The sequence below is a fragment of the Opisthorchis viverrini genome (genome assembly GCF_000715545.1).
Source record: "Opisthorchis viverrini unplaced genomic scaffold opera_v5_2, whole genome shotgun sequence".
Lineage (NCBI taxonomy): Eukaryota > Metazoa > Platyhelminthes > Trematoda > Opisthorchiida > Opisthorchiidae > Opisthorchis > Opisthorchis viverrini.
Window position 1 is genome coordinate 4,600,309 of NW_008751658.1, and position 19,219 is coordinate 4,619,527.

The window sequence follows — 19,219 nt, forward strand, 5'->3', positions numbered from 1 at the left end:
CGACAGACAGTCCAGAACACTGAAGATCATAACCACTTATGACAGCACATGGGTTGCGCGGAGCCAATAGAACCATGCATGGGAGCAGTTTGTATGGAAAGCGACAGTCCAGAACACTGAAGATCATAACCACTTATGACAGCACATGGGTTGCGCGGAGCCAATAGAACCATGCATGGGAGGTAACAGTTTGTATATAGGAGCGCTATCGAGCGCGAAAAGGGCCACGTCTATAAGTGTGGCCTGTAATACAAAAATGATCGCTACCTAAGGTTTCCCGCTTGTGTGTGGGGAAGCTTAGTCCTCGAGCACTTTGTGTATAGTGTGTATATGGTACATCATCTTAAGTACGACCCCGAAAAAGCTACGCAAATTAGAAAAATCGGACGCCAAGATGGCGGCGCATAAGAACACCATTGAGAGAGGCTTGTTAGATATAAATGACAACAATCTAGGGGACGACTTCACATTATGGATTCCGGAAGTAGTTTTCATTTTTAAGCGTTTAAGATTATTGTAAGAAATTATGAAGCCATTTGAAACCGAAAAACCAAGAGGCAACCAACAAGCGGAGATAACAACAGAGAACAAAAGGGGGTCATGAGAAGATGGGTGCTCACAGAAAGACATTCGCCCAGTTCGACAACCTTTGGCTGCAAACGATTAACTTCTGCAGTTTGTTCGTTCAGCCGAGATTCGAGGTCGGCAGATATTGATTGCTGTGATTCCAGGTCAGCCTGTTGTTGGGAACAGCGCGATCGCAGATCGGACAGTTGCAGTTTCATTTGATTCAAAGTGCGTTCGGTTGCGACTTTATCGGTGCCCATAACGGCTAATCTACAAAGACAAAAATCAATGAGGAAGAAAGTAAAAAAGGTTACAGAAAGAAGCTAGAAATAAGGTGGGAATGGAATGGATGGAGTGCAAAAGCCTGGCACGTTTCAGAGATGCCCAAGATACAACATTCCCATCCGTAATCGAAGTAAGCTGGTTAACGCAATGCAGTGGGTTGAGCAGAGTTTATACCGCGTGTTCGAAGCCGACGGAGTCCCAAGTTTGATTGCAACTCATGAACTCTATATGAACCTTGGTTCGACACAGGCTAACCGGTCCTGGACACCGTAAGCAGTTGTATATGGACGTGGCAACTATCTCGTCACAACGAGACCGGCGTTAAACCTCCAAGTTTAGCACTCGATCAGTGCAGCTGATACCAAGTATTCGACAGGAGTAGTGCACGTGAAAGCTAATCGGGTACCGAATGCTGTGCCAGCACATGATTAGCATTTCAACGCCCTACACCAGGGTTACTGCCTTTTAAATGTCCACTTTGGTTTCGAGTTGGAGTCCTCGGTTTCTCCATGCCTGTTTATCTGGGTTGTCAAAAGCCATACGAGTTTTGGCACCACAAGATCCTAGCTCACGGTCAACGGTCAAGTCTGAAGGCAGTATGCTTCCAAGATAGCATCATCATCAGCTGTAGAAACCACGTACATCAGCGTATACAATGACTGAATACTGGAGATAGGGGGATAACGACAAAATTCCATGTTCTCTCATCACATCCATTCCAAAATCGAAGAGAACTCCAGGAGTAGTTTCGTCCCTGTTTTAGGCACGCTACCGACTGCAGCCCAGTCGACGTTCGTCCGTCGATTCAGAAATTCGTCTGGCCACATATTCATTAGTTCTATAGGTGATGCCTGCTTCATTACGACCAGACGCGGATCGGCTTGATACTTGGCCCATAGATGACCTACTGAAAATTGTAAAACTCCTTGTGCTACCACAGAGCAGCATATACTTCAATCTATTCACCTTCTTCCACCATTTGTCCTAGATGCCGTTAGGCTGATGAATTAGGTCGTTTTGAAAGCATACACTTCTTAGTGTCGCTGCCAGGATAGACAAAATATGCAGCATGCAATTTGTTTTCTCCAAACACTCTCATACATCGAGTGTTGTCATCAGACTGGCCAGGGTACCTTGGACGCAGTTAATTTATCTGTTTAACTACTGTCTTCAGCTAGTGACGTTCCAAGTTGTCTGACGCATTTCAAAATGACTTTCAGATCTTCCAGGAGTTTTAGATTCAGACAAGCTGGTGATCCGCCCCCATCGAACGCCTCAGTGACCAACAATAACATAAACAAGCAGAAGAGTAACCATCGCGTGGGTGTGCCCATGAAAGTCTGGCAACAGGGAACGATTTTAACTGGTCGACCGATCTCGATCCCAGCAAGAGAATGTCATCGTTCTTCTGAGCTAACTGAGGAAGACGACTGATGTAGAAACTATCTTTGTCGTATTCTGTTGAGCATAGCGTTGGGGTATATGCACTGTTCACTATCACGCAGCTTCGATAACAGTATCAGATGTAAAGAAGCAAGACGTGTAGGAATTTCACAGGTTCTAAGTGAATCACTGCCTCAGTGCAGTAGGACAAAGCGGAATAGACACTATGATACCACTTGTTCTCCTTTCGGTAGCCGATCAGCCGTTTCTGGAAGGCTTCCTTGGTCAACCAGTGATCCTGTACCTCTTCAGCACGTCCTGCAGGACGGCCCGCCTGGTCATCATTTCGATCCATCGTTTTCGGACGTTCAGGTAGCCCACAGTTAATGGTCGTCTGGAAAAACATGATCACCCTTAAGTTATCCACAAGAGAGAAGAATTAGTATAAACTACTATACCACATTCGAAACGCCCGATCTGGAGATAGCGTGATAAGTTTAGAAACGCCATACAGCCTTGAGGTTTTTATTATTAGGATTGATAAATTTCTCAACGTTGCCACATAAGTAAACTTTTAAGTAAGAAAGATGGCTATTTCATTTGAGGGTCATGTCTGAACTTCCAATGGTTCCCAAGTGCCGATAGAACGAATATTGACTTGCCGTTTAACCAAAAAATTCTGTTAGTATGGTACTCCGGCCAGTGCACACGCCGGGATGATGGTCAGAGATGGACGATCGTAAAGAGCCACTTGCCACCAGATTCCTGAAACGAGTGACATGTTACCGGTGGTGAATCAAACGGTTGAGTGCAGCAAGCGTCCAACTCGGGTGCACTGTAACAATTGACTCGCTAATGAAGCTAGCTCACCGGGCACAGAATATTAAACTAAAAGGTTAGGAAAGTCCCAGCTGCAAACCGAACACTGCGAAGTTGGACGCGGCTTCATCAACTACGTGTTGGGGGCTGATACACGATAATCAATAACCTGTATAAAACAACTAAAGTGTATAACAAACAGGAATCGAGGTGCCTGAAACGCAATGGCACTTACCGTTCGTGCATCTGATCCATAATCGTACTCATCCCTTTTGTTTTCCCCTCCAGTTGTCGAATAAGCAATTGTTTTTGTTCCAATAGAGTTTGTGAGTGCTTGAAGAGAAATGAAAGTTTGGCTGATTACTAATAAGCTGAGGACTTGTTCATTTAGTTAATTAATTAATGGGGCAGTCTGGCAAAGTGAAACAACAGGGACAACCTCTGCGTGAGCCAGACCATCCACAACACTCAGTGTGCCTGTAGAAACGGAAAAATGTCACGCAACAAACGTTCTGACGGCATTTGAACAACTTCAAAGCCTCGCAAGTACAACCTACTCTTCCCTTAGTTCAAACCAGACTACAACTGCAAGTCAAGCGGTGCTACCGACGGTTGACTGGGTTGCCCTGAAGTTAGTTAGGTCTTGTGTATACTTGCAAACTATCCAGTCAACCTACCCCACACTGACGTTCGGATTTTCATTTCATGAGGTCAAAGAACCACAAGTGCATCAAAGATCTCCACTACTTACAGAATTCAGTCCAAATAGAGTGTTATCATGATCTCCTACCAAGGTGCCGTGCACCAGGCCCATGCATCTTACCTAAATCGAGCTATCAAAATGATCTTTCATGGCATATTCGGTAGCCGCATTGCATCTGAGTACAGCTACCTAGTTCTGAGACTCACACCATTCACTACGGAATCCGACCCGTAAGTCGCTGAAAAACCGATCCTCAAAGAAGGATACCAGAACGGCTGTGTTGCCGCTCTTGAAGAATGGAATAAGTGTTGTGGAAACGCAACCCTTTATGCGGAAAACTGGTAGCAGTAGTCGATACCCGCTGGCAAAGTACAAACTAAGTAGATCATTGATTGAGCTGGCAAGTGCCAAAAAAGGACTCACGGTTAACTGACGACAAACGGAAGCTATCCGAGACTGGCTTTCACTCAGCTCCGTGCGCAGCGAATCCAGTAACATTGTCTTTTCTTCCAGCTGACGCTGTAGGCGATTAAGTTCTGTTTCATTGGATGGAGTGGCGGCTGCATTGTTCTTGATACACGTAATTTCTGGAGAAATATCCGAGTCCTTACTCGAAACTGAACTGTCCTGAAGGACAGTTGGGAAGAATGGAATAAAGAGTTGAGTGAATGAATAAGCAAGTAACCTAAGCCAGTTTGGGTAGGGGACACCGTGTCCATTACTATGCAAACGATGTGAAGGAAAAGATGTCAAGACTTTGGAATGTAATCGGCCATATGCAAGGGAGCAGTGTCAGATCTACTGTTCGATCAAAAACGCATGCGATCAACTACCATCTCAATAAGTTTGATCGGTTGCAATGCCAGTTTGCAAAAGCGGGCACGAACACCAGATATCGCCCCAAAGACCTTTTCGTTTTCCCTTAATCGCCTCCTTCGAAGTTGCGAAGAATGGATTTCGGGCTGAGTTCCTGCAGAACTGCAGGAATCGCCGGAAAAGGTGTAGTCACCTGTTTTGACCATAGACTACTTGTAGGTAAAAGCACCTTAAAGAGTTCGAAGCTATATGTTGAGGGAAACGAACTGTCATGTCTAATACCCTTTCTGGAGAGATTATGCTTATAAAGCATAAGGACATAAAAGTGGGGTCTTCTGGTTGCCCATGTAGGGGAGTCAGCGAAAACTCAAATCCGAACGAATGATGACAAGAACGTTAATACATGAGGGTACTGCTGTCCAACCGCTTCTTGCAGACCACGCGATACTATAAAGGACAGATGATTTCACTCGAGTAGAGAAATCAGTTGTACCAAACATCCAAAATCATCCCAGTGCGTATGCTAGCTGTGCGTAGCATAGCAGTGAAGCATGTCCACAGCAGCGCATGTAAGAAATAAAGACGGCAGCCTACCAGAGGCATACATTGTGCACACAATCACGACCAACAACTCAGTGGAAAAGACGGTTTACATTTAAGGATGTGCTAGACAAGACGAAAAAAGCTTCGACGATGAAATCAGTCACATTGAAAAATACGGATATACTGGAGGTTGTGTACCGGTGGAGTTCAATGATCGTGTGATCTCTTTCAGAAGACGTAAAACGACCGACCCGATACGATAGATTGTCATCTGGATATTCATAAAATCAAAACTTCAGAAAACGAAAATGTGTGAGTTAAATAACCATATTTGGATCGAATAGACTGAGTTAATGAAAAATTGGAACTAAGTTTGGGTCTCATCGATGGTGGCCAGGCGAATATTTTCCGGTTGATCATCACAAGTATTTTGCGACATATGCATAGGAGATATATGTTAATTTGCCGACTATCCAGCTGTACTACCTGCTGGTTCACAGGTAGAATCCAGTCGGAAGGAAGCTCAGACCCAAAGGAAAGGTACCAAACCACGAACATCAGCCCGTGTCTCGTGTCTTATTTTCTGTGCTAGCTCCAGCTTAGCTAATCGATTACACTTTACGTTCTTCCAGTGTTCCAAATAAATCATATTGTTTGATATGAACCAAAAAAGTGATTGGAAGACTTAGGTGGCAACCAAAATATTCTTTTGCAAAACAGAGACATCGAAAAATCTAACAGTGAAAAAATGTATCGCACTAGCACACCACAAGAAGGGATACGGCGAGAAACCCGGGGCTAATCGACAATGTTAGCGAATTTGCATTGGAAAGAGGACGTAGTACCTGAAACAATCAAGTAAGGAGTATAGGATCGGTCGCTTGAGTTAAAACTGCGTACAACGTGAACCCATGAACACAGCCGGCCGCTGCAGGCAAAATGGTTTGACCGGTTATTAGAGCCACAATCATCTAATTCTGCAGACACCTACAGACACTTGTAAACGTGGCAACATTTGTGAATCTCTGAAGCTTTAAGTAGCAGCTGAACATGTCCAACACAGAATTTCGAAGCGGCATACGCACTACGCACGTGATGAACTAAGTATACAGTCTATTGCAGATCAAACTGCAGTTGAATCACTGTTATCACTGGCACATAGTCCGGGATCAGAAGTTCTCTAGTTGGAATCCCGAACTGAAGTAATAACTCCTACGGGATAGACTCTGTTGATTTGACAATAAAACAAGCATCACCATTCAGTGCATAGCGGCTGTGCGCATAAAGAAAAACGGGTGAATGTGTGTTTGCCGCAAGGTTTCAAAAACTCTGTCGCACTATATGTTGTTCAGAAGAGTAGTTGGGGAAAGTTACAACTGACCATACACGAGCTCATCATGAACCATTAGCAGAAAACAGGTATACTCGGGCTAGTGACTACATGGCCACAAAATGGGAATTGGAAAGTGGTAGGGGCCAGGTACAAATGGGTGGGCCGTAAAGTAGAAACACACGAACAAGAAGCAACCGAGTAACAAGCTCACCGGTGTAACGCCTGGTGATCCAACTGCGGAATCCACAAAAGACTGACGCTTTAGTTCACTAACAGCGATCTTGAGACCTCGGTTTTCCAATCTCAACATGTCCATAACTGAAGTCAGTTCTTGCAACCGATCGTGCTGATTCCGCTGCTCGACAATATGCTGTTCCACTTGGTTCCTGATAAGTAAAAAGAATAACCAAAATGAGACAGAATTATTCTGAAATTCGGAAGGATCACGCAGTTGCAGCATTACAGTTGCAGTTTATTTACAAATAAAAGTCATCTACTGAACGGTCGATTCGATTAACAACGCGGTAGTCAACTTGTCCTAAAACTAGTAGGCTGGTTATTATTAGTATTGTTATTAGTATTGTTATTATGGGATGCTCCTAAGGGTGTCAAACTGTTCCTCGCTTGATAACCTGGCCCAGCGCACCTAGGTAGAATAAGGAATCCAATGGAAAATGGCATGCATACAGAAATGGAACGTGTCCATGAAACGATAGCTACTAGACACGAAGGACACGAAGCAAGAGAGCCACCGCAGCGGGTCGGTAATCCAGAAATACAGAGAACCAACAGCAACAAGGCGCTTTCTAGAAAATTAGTGACGGAAAAATGAGGGGTTCATAACCATATTGAGGCAATCGCTGTAACCAGACAACAGTAAACAGAACGAACTGTCACTTGTGGTGCCCGTTTAAGTACATAGGCATCATTTGTTCCGAAGGAAGCATGGAGGCAGGCCTGAGTTTAGTAAAGAGCATTTAGAAAGCCAATGATAGATCTGAGCCATAGGACAACCAGTCAGTGACTCACATCTTTCCGTGAGAGCTATAGCAAGTGTAAATCCCCAGATACCGTACCAATCATTCGTTTTTCGCAACTTCTGCAGAATAAGGGGTAGTAGATACTAGCCATAAACTTGGGAGGGGGGTGAATTCAGGAACAGTGCTATAAAACAGGCATGTTACTGTGCCTCAAGAACCGAGTGACGGACGATAACTTACTGAAGCTTTCTATTGAGTTCTTCCAGAAAATTCTTCTGATCAATCACTGAGGACAAATCGACGGCAGGGAAGAGACTGTGGAGGTGAAGCACAGGTAAGTATTGAATAGTATTTGAAACACACTTGATGTAGTATTATCGCATTAGGTCATTATTAACATCATCTGTGTGAAACACCTGTGCATCGCTGCCCAACATCTATTTTAGATCATTTAACGCCATGTAAGAAAGGCGGTTAATGTCGGCTTTCCGATACCAGCGGTGTGTACACCTCCAAACACTCAATCCAGTGACCTGAATATGAAGCGAACACATAAAATCCGCTTGCAGAAGTGTCTCTCAATGTCTTCAGCCAAATGAAGGGAAGTGGAACAGTAGTCCAGTCGCAAACCGAAGTAAGCATTGAACTTGAACCGCGGACACGACAAACAAAACCTCATGTATTCAGCCCCATCAAATCTCGAGTTCACAAGGCGCATTAAGTCAGAAAAAAAGGTGGACCAATAGAGGTACTACGGGCAACAGTTGCAGTATTACTTGTTACCACATGAAGCCACAAATGTTCGGAAACTGATTGCAGTGTGAGGTTTTGTAATTTGCCCTTGAGATTTCGTCCTATCAGTGAATCTATCTGAAAAGCCGAGAAGCACTGTATAGGTGTCTCGTTCTTAATGGGAATCATCAGTAGCGCACAACCCACAAAACTCGGAAAGTTTCGGACACGCGACAACAATTGTCGACAGTCATCCCTCTCCTGTCCTAGTGCAACACAGCAGTTACTCCATACAGAGCACTATGAACCCAAGTTGCACCTTCATGGAGGGATAAAACCTTAGTCAGACTAAGGTTTGAACTAATCATTCAACTGTACCACCCTTCCGGTGCCTAGTTGCCATGCACGAGGACTGAGATACGGCCAGGTCACCCAAGCCTAGAAAATAACAGTCGAGATGCAAAGGCTGGGTTCGAACCGCGGACCTTCTGGTCATTAAGCTGGAGCCTTAACCACCGAGCTATCCCTAGCTCAGGGTCTGAAATGCGGTAAAATGACGTGAGGCAGACATGCTTACGACTACTTGACTGGTTGTGGTGGTACGCCATATGCACCTGAAGAGGTGGACACGTCCGAAAATCAGTGGTGCGTTCGTCTATGGTCCGCAGCTGATTCCTTTTGAGATAAAAACGTTATTTAGTTCCAGAAAATGTTGAATTCTGTGTGCGAAGTTACGTCAGCCCCTGAGGCACGCACGCATCAGTCACGTTGATAAGCATGAGTTCTACATATATAACGGATCACAGCTGGGTTTTACATCAGGTCAAACGTAACCCCGACCGAGCACCTTCAGGGAGAGACTTTCCAAACAATGGCTGGTTTCTCCAGGGCGAAACAATCATGGTTACGGCGTGCGAAAAATGCCAGATGCGGAGTTAAAGTAGCACGCATAACTCCTAGCACATCCTACCTGTCTGGTAACTAATTCCGCCCTTACAACCATTCATAGATTAATGTTACCCCTCTTAAAAGCGCACACTACTAGCACGTTGGTGTAAAGGTACACTATTCGAATATCTGCAAAAGTGAAGTTATATTTGAAACCATTGTATTTTAACCAACTTTGGGTTTCAGTTTATGATGATGAATGTACAGGCAACTAGTCAGACATTTTCACTCCGGATTTTTATCAAAGCTGGCATACAGATTTCTACACTAGCTGAGTTTCTCAAGGACATTCTAGAAGACGGACCGCTTTACCGATTTCATGAAATACATCGACACTATAGGACAATGACGTCCAGATTGTAATTCCCCACTTCATCCAAAAACTTTCTATTGCGTCAGCAGTTCTAAATCTAGACGACACCGGCTGCTCAGAGACTTACCGCATCGATCTGGAGAAGTTAAAGAAAGCAGAACGTTGGTACCCAGTTGTTTGGCGAATGTCACACACGTGGTATAATACTCCCGAGATACAGGGCATACCACCACAATTATAATCATCACCATCATCATAGACAACAACTTATTCACCAAAATAAGCTGGAATCTCGCAAGCCGAACGCTGGTTCTCGTATCACTTGCCATGTAAAACTCCTTTACGGTGCGACATGGTCCAGGTGGTTAGAGCGCGAATTTACTGGCCGGAAGTTCTGTGATTCGAACCCGACCTCTGCCTCTCGAATTCCCCTGTCTAGGCTTGGGCAATCTGGCAGTATCCCAGCCCCCGTGCAACCTTCGGCATGCATGGCAGTTAGGCACCGAAAGGGTACTACAGCTGAACGATTTTTTGTGGTCAAATACAGTTGTTGGCGTTGACTTATTGCGCGACACAGCCAAATACCGCCAATATAGACACACCAACAAAACAAACAAAGCAGAAATGCGCTGCTATCTGTGCGGAAGAACAGGGGTTACTATAAAGGGCTAGTTTCACAATCGTAGATAACAACTCGAGTATTCAAACGCATGTGCTTCGCTGCTATACAAAAATGACAATCCGAACAAAGACCTGATATTTTTAATCTACGACTGCTTGGTCGCAAATGGCACCCGAATGACATAAAACGAGGTCTACTGTGGATTTACTGTAGTTCTCCTAAAAAACAGGGTGCGTTATCACCAGTGCAGCTCAGTTTAGAATGGAAAAGAGTGGGTAGACAGAGTGGGTAAGAACGAGCAGCAAGGTCGTCAAGCATTAGTCTGACAAAAGCTTGGGTACTGTAATCAGCACTCTTCGCATAAGTTGATTTTTGGTCGAGTTTTCTCTCTAAAAAGGATCCGGGAATAAAGAATGGGATGAAAGCAAATCATTCTCTCTTATGATCCCTCTCCAAAAATGAATCGCTAAATGAATGAATACAAACGATATGAGTACACCGCGCCGGAATAAACCAAAACGGAGCACGATTGGTAACAACAAAGTGATGCGGAACGACAACTCACTTATCCTTATTGATGAACCGTTCCAAACGGTCGACGTCACATTGCACGTAGACATGATAGGGAATCGGTTGTAACTTTTAACAAGTACATACAAAGATAGACAAACGGCAGAGTACAGCAAAGCAAGTAGATTGGTAGACGAAGTTTACTGAAAGGGTAGCTGCCTAAGGTCAAAAATGCTAGTCAGAATGGTAAAAAAATGGACAGTCCATATACCAAAACCACAGGTCAGTTGAATACAATTACCTGTTAAATATAGTGGTTAGAATTGGCACTGACAGCTACCCACAAAATGAAACGTAACAGGCAATGTACCACAGTCCGCAAGGCCAGTGTGATGGTTACTGGAACAAGTGTCAGATTACCAAAACTAATTAGTACAACTATGCACAAAACGCGACAACAACTACCGTACTGTCAATGTAGTGGTGTCAATTAGCGATGCGCTTTCACCAACAAGCAAACAAACGTAGTTGAGCGAACGGATTTCGTCATAGAGTCCATATGGCCAAGAGAACCAAATTAGCCAACCTAGACTGTGCCGACTGCGGAGAAAGAGGATTATATAAAAGGTGTTTCGCACTCAATCAGCAGACCCTTGGTTAAGTTTTACCAGCGTTTCGGTGCCTAGCTGCCATGTCACCTGAAGGAAGCACTAGGGTTGAGATACTTCCAGATTGCCCGAGCCTAGACAGAGGAAGTCGAGAGGCAGAGGTCGGGTCTGAAATACGAACCTTCCGGTCAGTAAATTCGCGCTCTAACCACTTGGGTCGATGTGCTCCCCAGGCGTCTGCTCACAACTATCGAGTACGTAGACGACATAGCTCTTCTTGGATTAACACTGGTAATGTGTTGGAATATTGGTAGCTCGGGTGCACTAGTTGGTAATTGATCAGGTGGCTGTTGATCTGTTCACCGAACTTGGCAATTGATTTGCAAACGTTTCATCACCATTCGAGAGACATCTTCAGTGCGCTGTTAGTTGGGTAGTTCCTCTCTTCGTGCCCGCGTTTATATAGTTTACAAAGAGCAGCCTTTGCGCTGTAACCAGGATTCTGGTTGGTCCGATCTTACTCTGTAGTGAGTTGTGGTTTGTATTTCTTGCTTCCTACAGCCACGCTCTTGCTGAAACTGTCGCCCATTGATCTCTTTCGATTCGCCCGATCTTGATCTGTATTGCGTCGTGGTTGGCTTCTCTGTTGGCTTGTAGCGTACCTCATATTTTTAGTAGTTTGCTGTTCTATTGATTTCTTCATTGAGTCCTTGTTCGACCTCGGGTTTTGTGGTTCTGGATTTCCTTTGTCCTCAGAGGCTGGTAGACAGGATCAATCTCANCACGCCTCCATGAACTCGCGTTCTTTCTTTGTTCTTGCCTGGCCCAGTATTCTGACGTTATTCCAATCGAAACTGTGTCCTCCACCTTCCTGTGCAGAGATGAGAGAGAGTTGGTCGTGTATCCTGGTGGAGAGCTTGTGTTCGTTGATTCTGGTTGACAGTTTCTTCCCTGTTTCCACGTAGTTTTTCACAATTGTTGCATTTGTCTTTTCCATCGCATTAAGTGCCCCCTTTGGTTTTGATAGTAGTCTTCGCAACGTGTCAGTCGGTCTGTGGGCAACTTTTATGGTATGCTGTCGTAGTATCCTGGCGGTCATCTCCGAAATGTTTTTGACATATGGTAATGTGATTGTTTTGCTTATGTTTCCGGTTGTCGAGTTGGTTGAGTTGCATTTTCTCGAAGTTCTCCGGACGAAATTCCTTGGGTAACCGTTCCTTTGAAAGATTCTGTATAGGCGTTTCTCTTCTTTTGCTTTGGATTCTACTGTGTTGCAGTGTGTTTCAGTTCGCTTGAATAGTGTCCGAACGCAGCTCTGTTTGTGGCAGTTTGGGTGGTTGCTGTGGTAGCTCAGAATTTGATCCGTGTGCGTAGCCTTTCGGCAACCTTGTGACGAGGATATCTAAAACCGCCAGCTTGTTGTTGTTTTCCTCTTCTACCGTGAACTTGATGTCATCGGATACACTGTTTATCAATTAGATTTCTCGTTGTAGTTCTCTCTTCTTGATGGTGATAAAGGTGTTGTCTACATAACGTACCCACAGCTTCGGGTTGATATCCGGCAACACGATCCTCTCCAGTTTTCGAATTGCAATCTCGGCGATGAACCTTGAAATTGGGGAATCCATTGGTGCTCCTTTCAATTGTTCGTAGCAATCACCGTTGAATTCGAAGTATGTGGTCAAACAGAGGTTGAACAATTCACATGTCTTCCTTCCTTAGGATCCACTGGGGGGTCCGTGATTGTCCATTAGTTCAGCAGCTGTTGTCTTTGCGGAATGAACGTCCACTGATGTGAACAGTGAGCTGATATCAAACAAGACCGTTGTTTCGCCCTCTTCTATTGTCATATTCTTTAGTTTATCCAAGAACTGTTGTGCGTTTTTGATTGAGTGTTGCGATTTATTGATGAGATACTTGACCCTTCTCCATAGTTCCTTTGCAAGATTGTAGGTTGGTGTGCCAGGGAGTGACACAATTGGCCTTAGTGGTGTGGTCTCCTTGTGTACTTTCGGAGGTATTGGATTCTCTGGTTCTCATTCGCCAATATTTTTTGGGTGTGATCTTTTAGAGGTCCTTCAGTCGCTTCAGGCTCTTGTTGATTTTGTTCGCAAGTTTTTAGGTTTGATCATTCTCCAGACGGCGATACGTGGTAGTGTCGTTGAGCAGAGCTTTTGCTTTATCTACGTAGTGGATTAACACTGTCGTAATGCGAACAATATTAAATAATCGGAATAACTCTGCCTTACAGTTTAGCGTGCGCTTCACACCTGAAAAGTGTACAGTGATGCTTCAAGACTGGTTAGGGTTGAACCCTAGCCTCATGCTTGAGGATGAACCAACTGAGATAGCAGACGAATTTGTTTACGTTGGTGGCTGTATCAGCCCCGGTGACCTCACGAAAAATGATGTATCTGTCAGGACTGGGAAAGCCAGAGCAGCTTTTTTGAACCGGCATCACCTGTGGCGTAGGCGTGACCGTCAAGGTCGGGTTTACAATGCCGAGGAGTGATTCATATGACTATAAGAATCAAAAACATGAAAGCCGCGCGCCGAGGACGTTAAAAGACTTTCGATGTCTTCGGAGCATTGCACGGGTCTGGTGGGAACATCGGATCAGTAATGCTGAAGTACGTCGAAGACTTTTCAGAAAAGGTAATCTGCTCACGGTAGATGAACTGACTATACTCCATAGGTTAGGATGGCTTGGTAACGTGCTCCGTATGCCAGTCAACCGACTTTCTCGAAGGGTTCTTTTCGCACAACCATGTTAAGGGTGGAAACGAGTCAGAGACGATCAAACAACGACTTGGCAGCAGAGTATAAAAGCCAATACCAGCAGACTAAGCTGCCCTGGTCATTGCCGTCTTCCTGGATGGGGACCCCGAGACGGCTCATATCAATGGTTACAGACATTGTCAGACATGGCCCAGTAGCGCCCTCACTGGCGCTCATGCATCCAAGCTATTACCTTCAATGCATAGCTCCGTTCCCGATCCCCTCACTTAACAGTTTGCTGACTGCTGTATTTACGCACTAAGTTATCAGCTCTCGCCTCCAGTGCCAAGCTGCCTACCCAAATCATCGGTGAACGGAACTGTGGCAGCTATAACTACTGTGCGATAAGTACGCGGTCCTTACAGCTGATAATAATGATGATGAAGTCCATATATATGCATATATTATATAATGCGTGTGCGTGTGCCGAAAAGTGCCTAAGAACAACAAACAGAAACCAAGAACTGATTACTCTCCCGAACTTTCCTTGTACATGCCGTTGTTCTACCGTGCTATTCGCAACCGTATGTGACAGCTAAAAGTTCCTGATTGAAGTCCCGAAAGCCAAAACGTAAAAAAGAGCAGCAACAGAGCGACTACAAATCTCTCGCTATATTTGGCGTTATTCCGATAAATCCAGTCCTGGAGCATACATTTCACTTGGTATGTGCACATGGTACCAGCAGCCCACGAAGGCATGAAGGAAAGAGGACACAGACCCAAAAATACTCGAGACTTCCTATGAATCATTAGCATTTTCAGAAAGGTGAAACCTACAGGGAAGTAATGGTGTGTACCTACGACCACGTGCGGCAGGACGGCGACCTACAACAGCCCCATCAGAAACACCCAAGAAATTTGAGTATCAAGATCATGGCAAACGGCCACTCACTGCGCCATCCATCTCACTCAGATTGTCCTTCAACACGAAGCAGAAGTCCAGGGAGGACAACCCAACAAGGAGACCAGCAAAGACGATTCCCTCATCACTCAGCATCATAGCTCCCGGATGGTAGAATGCGGTGTGTGATACACGAATGTTGGTCGCACAACTACGTTTCTCACCCTGTTCGATGTGTACAAACGGGGGCGAATGAATGGGAGGTGAGATGGAACCTGGAAGCTCACAATGCGGGTCGACCAAATGTTGAAAGTAAGTACTGAGTCTCTGAAAAAAATGAGGAAAGTAGACTGATCATACTGTGAGATAATCGACCGACAATATGCAAAGGACATGCTTAACAGCACTCGAAGACTAATCTGCCATTTTGCCAGAGAAATACAAAATGACGTTAAGGTCCAAACTATAAGCTTATAGATAAGGTGAGCTTAACCCCAGAAGTACAATAACAACCTAAAACAGAAAGAAGGGTCGAAAAGCTGAAAGGTATATTGAAATTCGAAGATGCGGGGACTGAGCTGTGTTTCTCGGTTAGAAAACCCACAAACTGTGTAGTAAAATTCACCTCCGATCATGTGGGTCTCTTGTGGTTAGTCTAACATAACAAAAGTCCTTTGAAATTTTGGTTACATCAGCTGGCGGAGGTAAGCCAAGATAGTATAAGCGAAATATCCTATTTTCTAGTCACCAACGTATTCAGGAGAGATAGTTACCTGATATCAGGAGCTGGAAGCAACAGCTCAATCTGAAAATGACACTGAGATATGTAATGACGAACAACTAATGATTAGCCATCACTCTGCCTCTGTGACCACCAGATTTCGAAATTTAGAGTCTAAATATACGGACAAAATTCACGTCCGCGGATGGACGCTAACCACCGAACTCTTATGTACCGAGGTGCTTTATCAACTGAACTATCAAAGGCACCACACGTGCGCACGACGAGGGACAACGCCCTGCGTAGTTCCGAGAGTAGAAAACCCGTCCAGCAAGCTAGTGGTCGGGGGTTCGAATAATGCTCCAGGTGTGATTTTGTTAAGAAATCTACTTGGCATGTAATTCTCTGAGGATATCCGGTTTCAGGCAATGAATCCCAATAAAATCATTTCGGTCATAGTGAACACAATTATTATAACCATTATGATCATGATCATGATTATCAACATTATCATTGATAGCACAATATCAGTGTTGGACTACTGATGCTTCTCTGCTGTACGAGTCCCAAGGTCTGTTGTACACAGCTCGCGGTAATTACCAGAAAATAAACATCACCTACGGGAAAATTAGCAAATATCCTAATAGAATAGGATATTTTCTATGGATTTATAGTCGATGACTTGGAAGCACATCTTGGAGTGACAACTTATCGTTCGCATATTCTGTTGGGGAGTTTTACCGCACAACCTATACAACAACTCATCTAGAGACTAAAAGGAGTGAAACTGACTTACTGCCCGCTTCGACACATGAATGGAAAACTCTGTAATAAGTTAGGACTGACAACCACCTTAAATCCCACCAGTGACTGTTTTTTAATATTGCAACACGTTTGTACCAAATAAAGAGACTGGTTAAGCAAAGCTGTTCAAGTAGTGAGGTCACTACGTAGAGTTCAAAAAGCTGAGTCAACTGGAGATATAATACAAGCTTACACTGTATAAAGTTACTTAGGCTACTGCAATCACTTTTCCGCCCAATCATAGGTTGAGTAGACGAGTAATGTGAATATCGCCTGGATGAAATAAACCTAACAAGTTATCCGAGTAAAATACTAGAGTTGACAAACCATTCTGTAATCACACTGATTTGGACCGTGGATTAGGACAGTTTCCTAAACAGCCAACGAAACCAAAATGAAAGTAGGTAACGAGTGTTATAAATTAACAGACCAACTCAAGTGAATCCGGCAAGTTCAAGAACAGCACAGAGAACTGTCTATGGTATCCTTTTGGCCCTGGTTTCTCGGACGCAATCCAGCACCAAGCTACAAGCTACAAGATTTTCGATCACCAGAAAGTGGGAGAGTGTGGAACATATAACCAAGCCTTGGAGGAGATGAAATGTCAAAGTAGAACATAGTCCAAACGTTTCCCATACGTTCTCCAAGTATCTCTTGTGCAGAGGCTCTAATGTAGAATGGTACTGACGAAGCAGAACTACCGACAGGGCAGAGCCCGTTGGACGGTGCTGGTGGATCACTTACAGATGAAAGCAGCTGTAGGACACAAACCCACAGATGGGTTTGAGGACACGAAGAAATGAGAGAACAGTTGCTGATTTACGCCAATCTTGCTTGACGGGTACGCCCGTTTGAACGGTTCAGTGAGCCTTCACCACGGTTCCCTGACCGAAAGCTCCGTGGTTCGAATCCGACCTCTGCCTCTCGACTTCCCCTGTCTAAGCTTGGGCAAACTGGCAGTATCCCAACCCTCGTGCCTCCCTCGGGCGGCATGGCGGCTAGGTACCGGAAGGGTGCCACAGCTGACAAGTGAATATACACTGCATTCATTGCTACCAATCCAGTTGACTTAGTCCATTGCTTGCTAGTCTGAAGCGGGCATAAAACTGCCAAAAAGTAAAAACTCACCCGGGTGTAGCATGGGTGACGACACCGAATGAATGAATGCACCCCATGCGACAGCCATAGCAACTGGACATGGATGCCTCCCACCCTTCATTATCATCCTTTAGCCCCCGTCTCACATGACCACTCGTCCGTAAACCCCAGCTATTCGCGTTCATGGCGGTCGAGCATCTGTGTTCACTGCTGATGTATTGTGGTCGGTTGTGGTGATGCTATTGCTAGTGATAGCGACAATGATGGTCATGGCGATAGAGGTGAAGAAGAACTGGGGCCAACAAAAACATCCGACTCCTGACCATTTTTAGGAATCTGTGAACTTGCGAACTACGTCTTTTCATTTGGATAAAAATACATTAAATCGTATCGGGCTACAATCACACAATTATCAGGACTACTCACCTTTTGCATGAGTGCTTGACGTATCCAAACGCGCGATCGACCTAACCCAGTGCGAATCTCTGACATAGACTGTATTGTATCACTAAGATCGCCTGATCCAGATATACACCGGCTCAAGTGTACCAGTACTGGCCAAGGGTCCGGACAAATTTGTGTGAACAGGGAACTGGTCGTGGAAAGTACTTGTTCTTTGGCACGACGTAAAATAGAGGTTTTGTTGGTGTCCGTGGGACTTCCAAACATCTCCATCCCACTTGAGATGTCCTTGCGCAACCCGTGGCACAAACAGTGTTCGATGAGCAGCAAAAGTCTATTGACGCTAAAGGTAACTTGATTTTTTAGCTGCTGTTTTTCATCAAGAATAAGGTCCTGCTTTCTTTCCATACTTTGAATAACATCACGCACAGACATTTTAGCAAATGCTAATAAATTTGATCTTTCCACCTCCATGATCAAACTGTAGACAATGACGTCCCAGGCGACGAAACTGTTCCCTTCGGTGTGAGAACAGCTACAAACTGAAAACAGGGGAAGTAGAGAGACAACTTAGCAAAGTGAATAAGATTGAAACAGATTGAAAAAAGTCTAATTACATTTACTTTATCTGTCATATGTGGACGGAATAGTGGGGAAGATACAGTGTCACCAAAGTCTCGTCAAAAAGCAGTCTTGTGGTCAATGCTCCGAAGAAGGTTGGCTAGTCAATCAATTGCGAAATGTTTGGGACCGATTGGTAAGTCATCGTTTCAGGGGGATTTGGTAAACAATCGGTGGATTTATTGCTGGGCAACGTTTCACTTTTAACACAAAAGCTTCGTCAGGCCAAGTGAGTAAGTAAGTAAGTTGATTGGGTTTGAAGGCAGTCAGGGAACCGATCCGTGAGATTCCTTATTACTAGTGACTTGATCAGTGCTGGGGTTCAGTCTGGTGTTCCTGTTTGTTGATTAGTGGGGATGACTAAGATTTACGATAGATTGTTTAGGGGGATTCGTCTTTATGATGAACCCGGATTTTCTGTCCTTGCTTTTTCAGTCTGGGACACCTTAATGGAAAATTCCTCTTGTGGTCGTTCACAGATTTCGTTCACCAGTATTCGTCCAAGGGCACTGGGACAATTAGTTTGGGGATCGGGGTGGGGTCGTCAATTGGATCTAACTCTACTTGGGTTTTGTACTTTTAGACCCAGACCATTTCGCTGATAACTGCACACCACCTCGTCTCATCTCGGCTGATCTAGGACCGCTCTCCACACGTTTGCAAGCTCTACCCCCTCTATTCTATTCACATTGGGATGCTTGGCGATTTCCACCGCCTCGGCCACCAGTCGCTGTGGTGTGAATCTTAAACCCCGTCTCAGGATGTCCACATTTTCTAAATCTATCCTATGCC

At 44.7% G+C, this 19,219-nt stretch overlaps 1 protein-coding gene across 1 annotated transcript in view; it reads right to left on the reverse strand.

The window, feature by feature from the left end:
* Positions 1-19,053, reverse strand: part of T265_00254 (hypothetical protein) — a gene marked incomplete at both ends in the record, with an annotated part of 23,683 nt that extends 4,630 nt beyond the window's left edge. The window contains 9 exons of the mRNA XM_009163962.1: positions 621-837; positions 3,290-3,387; positions 4,181-4,384; positions 6,661-6,835; positions 7,670-7,744; positions 10,610-10,683; positions 14,833-15,108; positions 17,831-18,341; positions 18,992-19,053. Of these exons, the coding sequence (XP_009162226.1) occupies positions 621-837; positions 3,290-3,387; positions 4,181-4,384; positions 6,661-6,835; positions 7,670-7,744; positions 10,610-10,683; positions 14,833-15,108; positions 17,831-18,341; positions 18,992-19,053 (1,692 nt within the window). The remainder of the gene's footprint in view (positions 1-620; positions 838-3,289; positions 3,388-4,180; positions 4,385-6,660; positions 6,836-7,669; positions 7,745-10,609; positions 10,684-14,832; positions 15,109-17,830; positions 18,342-18,991) is intronic.
* Between the last annotated feature and the right edge of the window lie 166 nt (positions 19,054-19,219).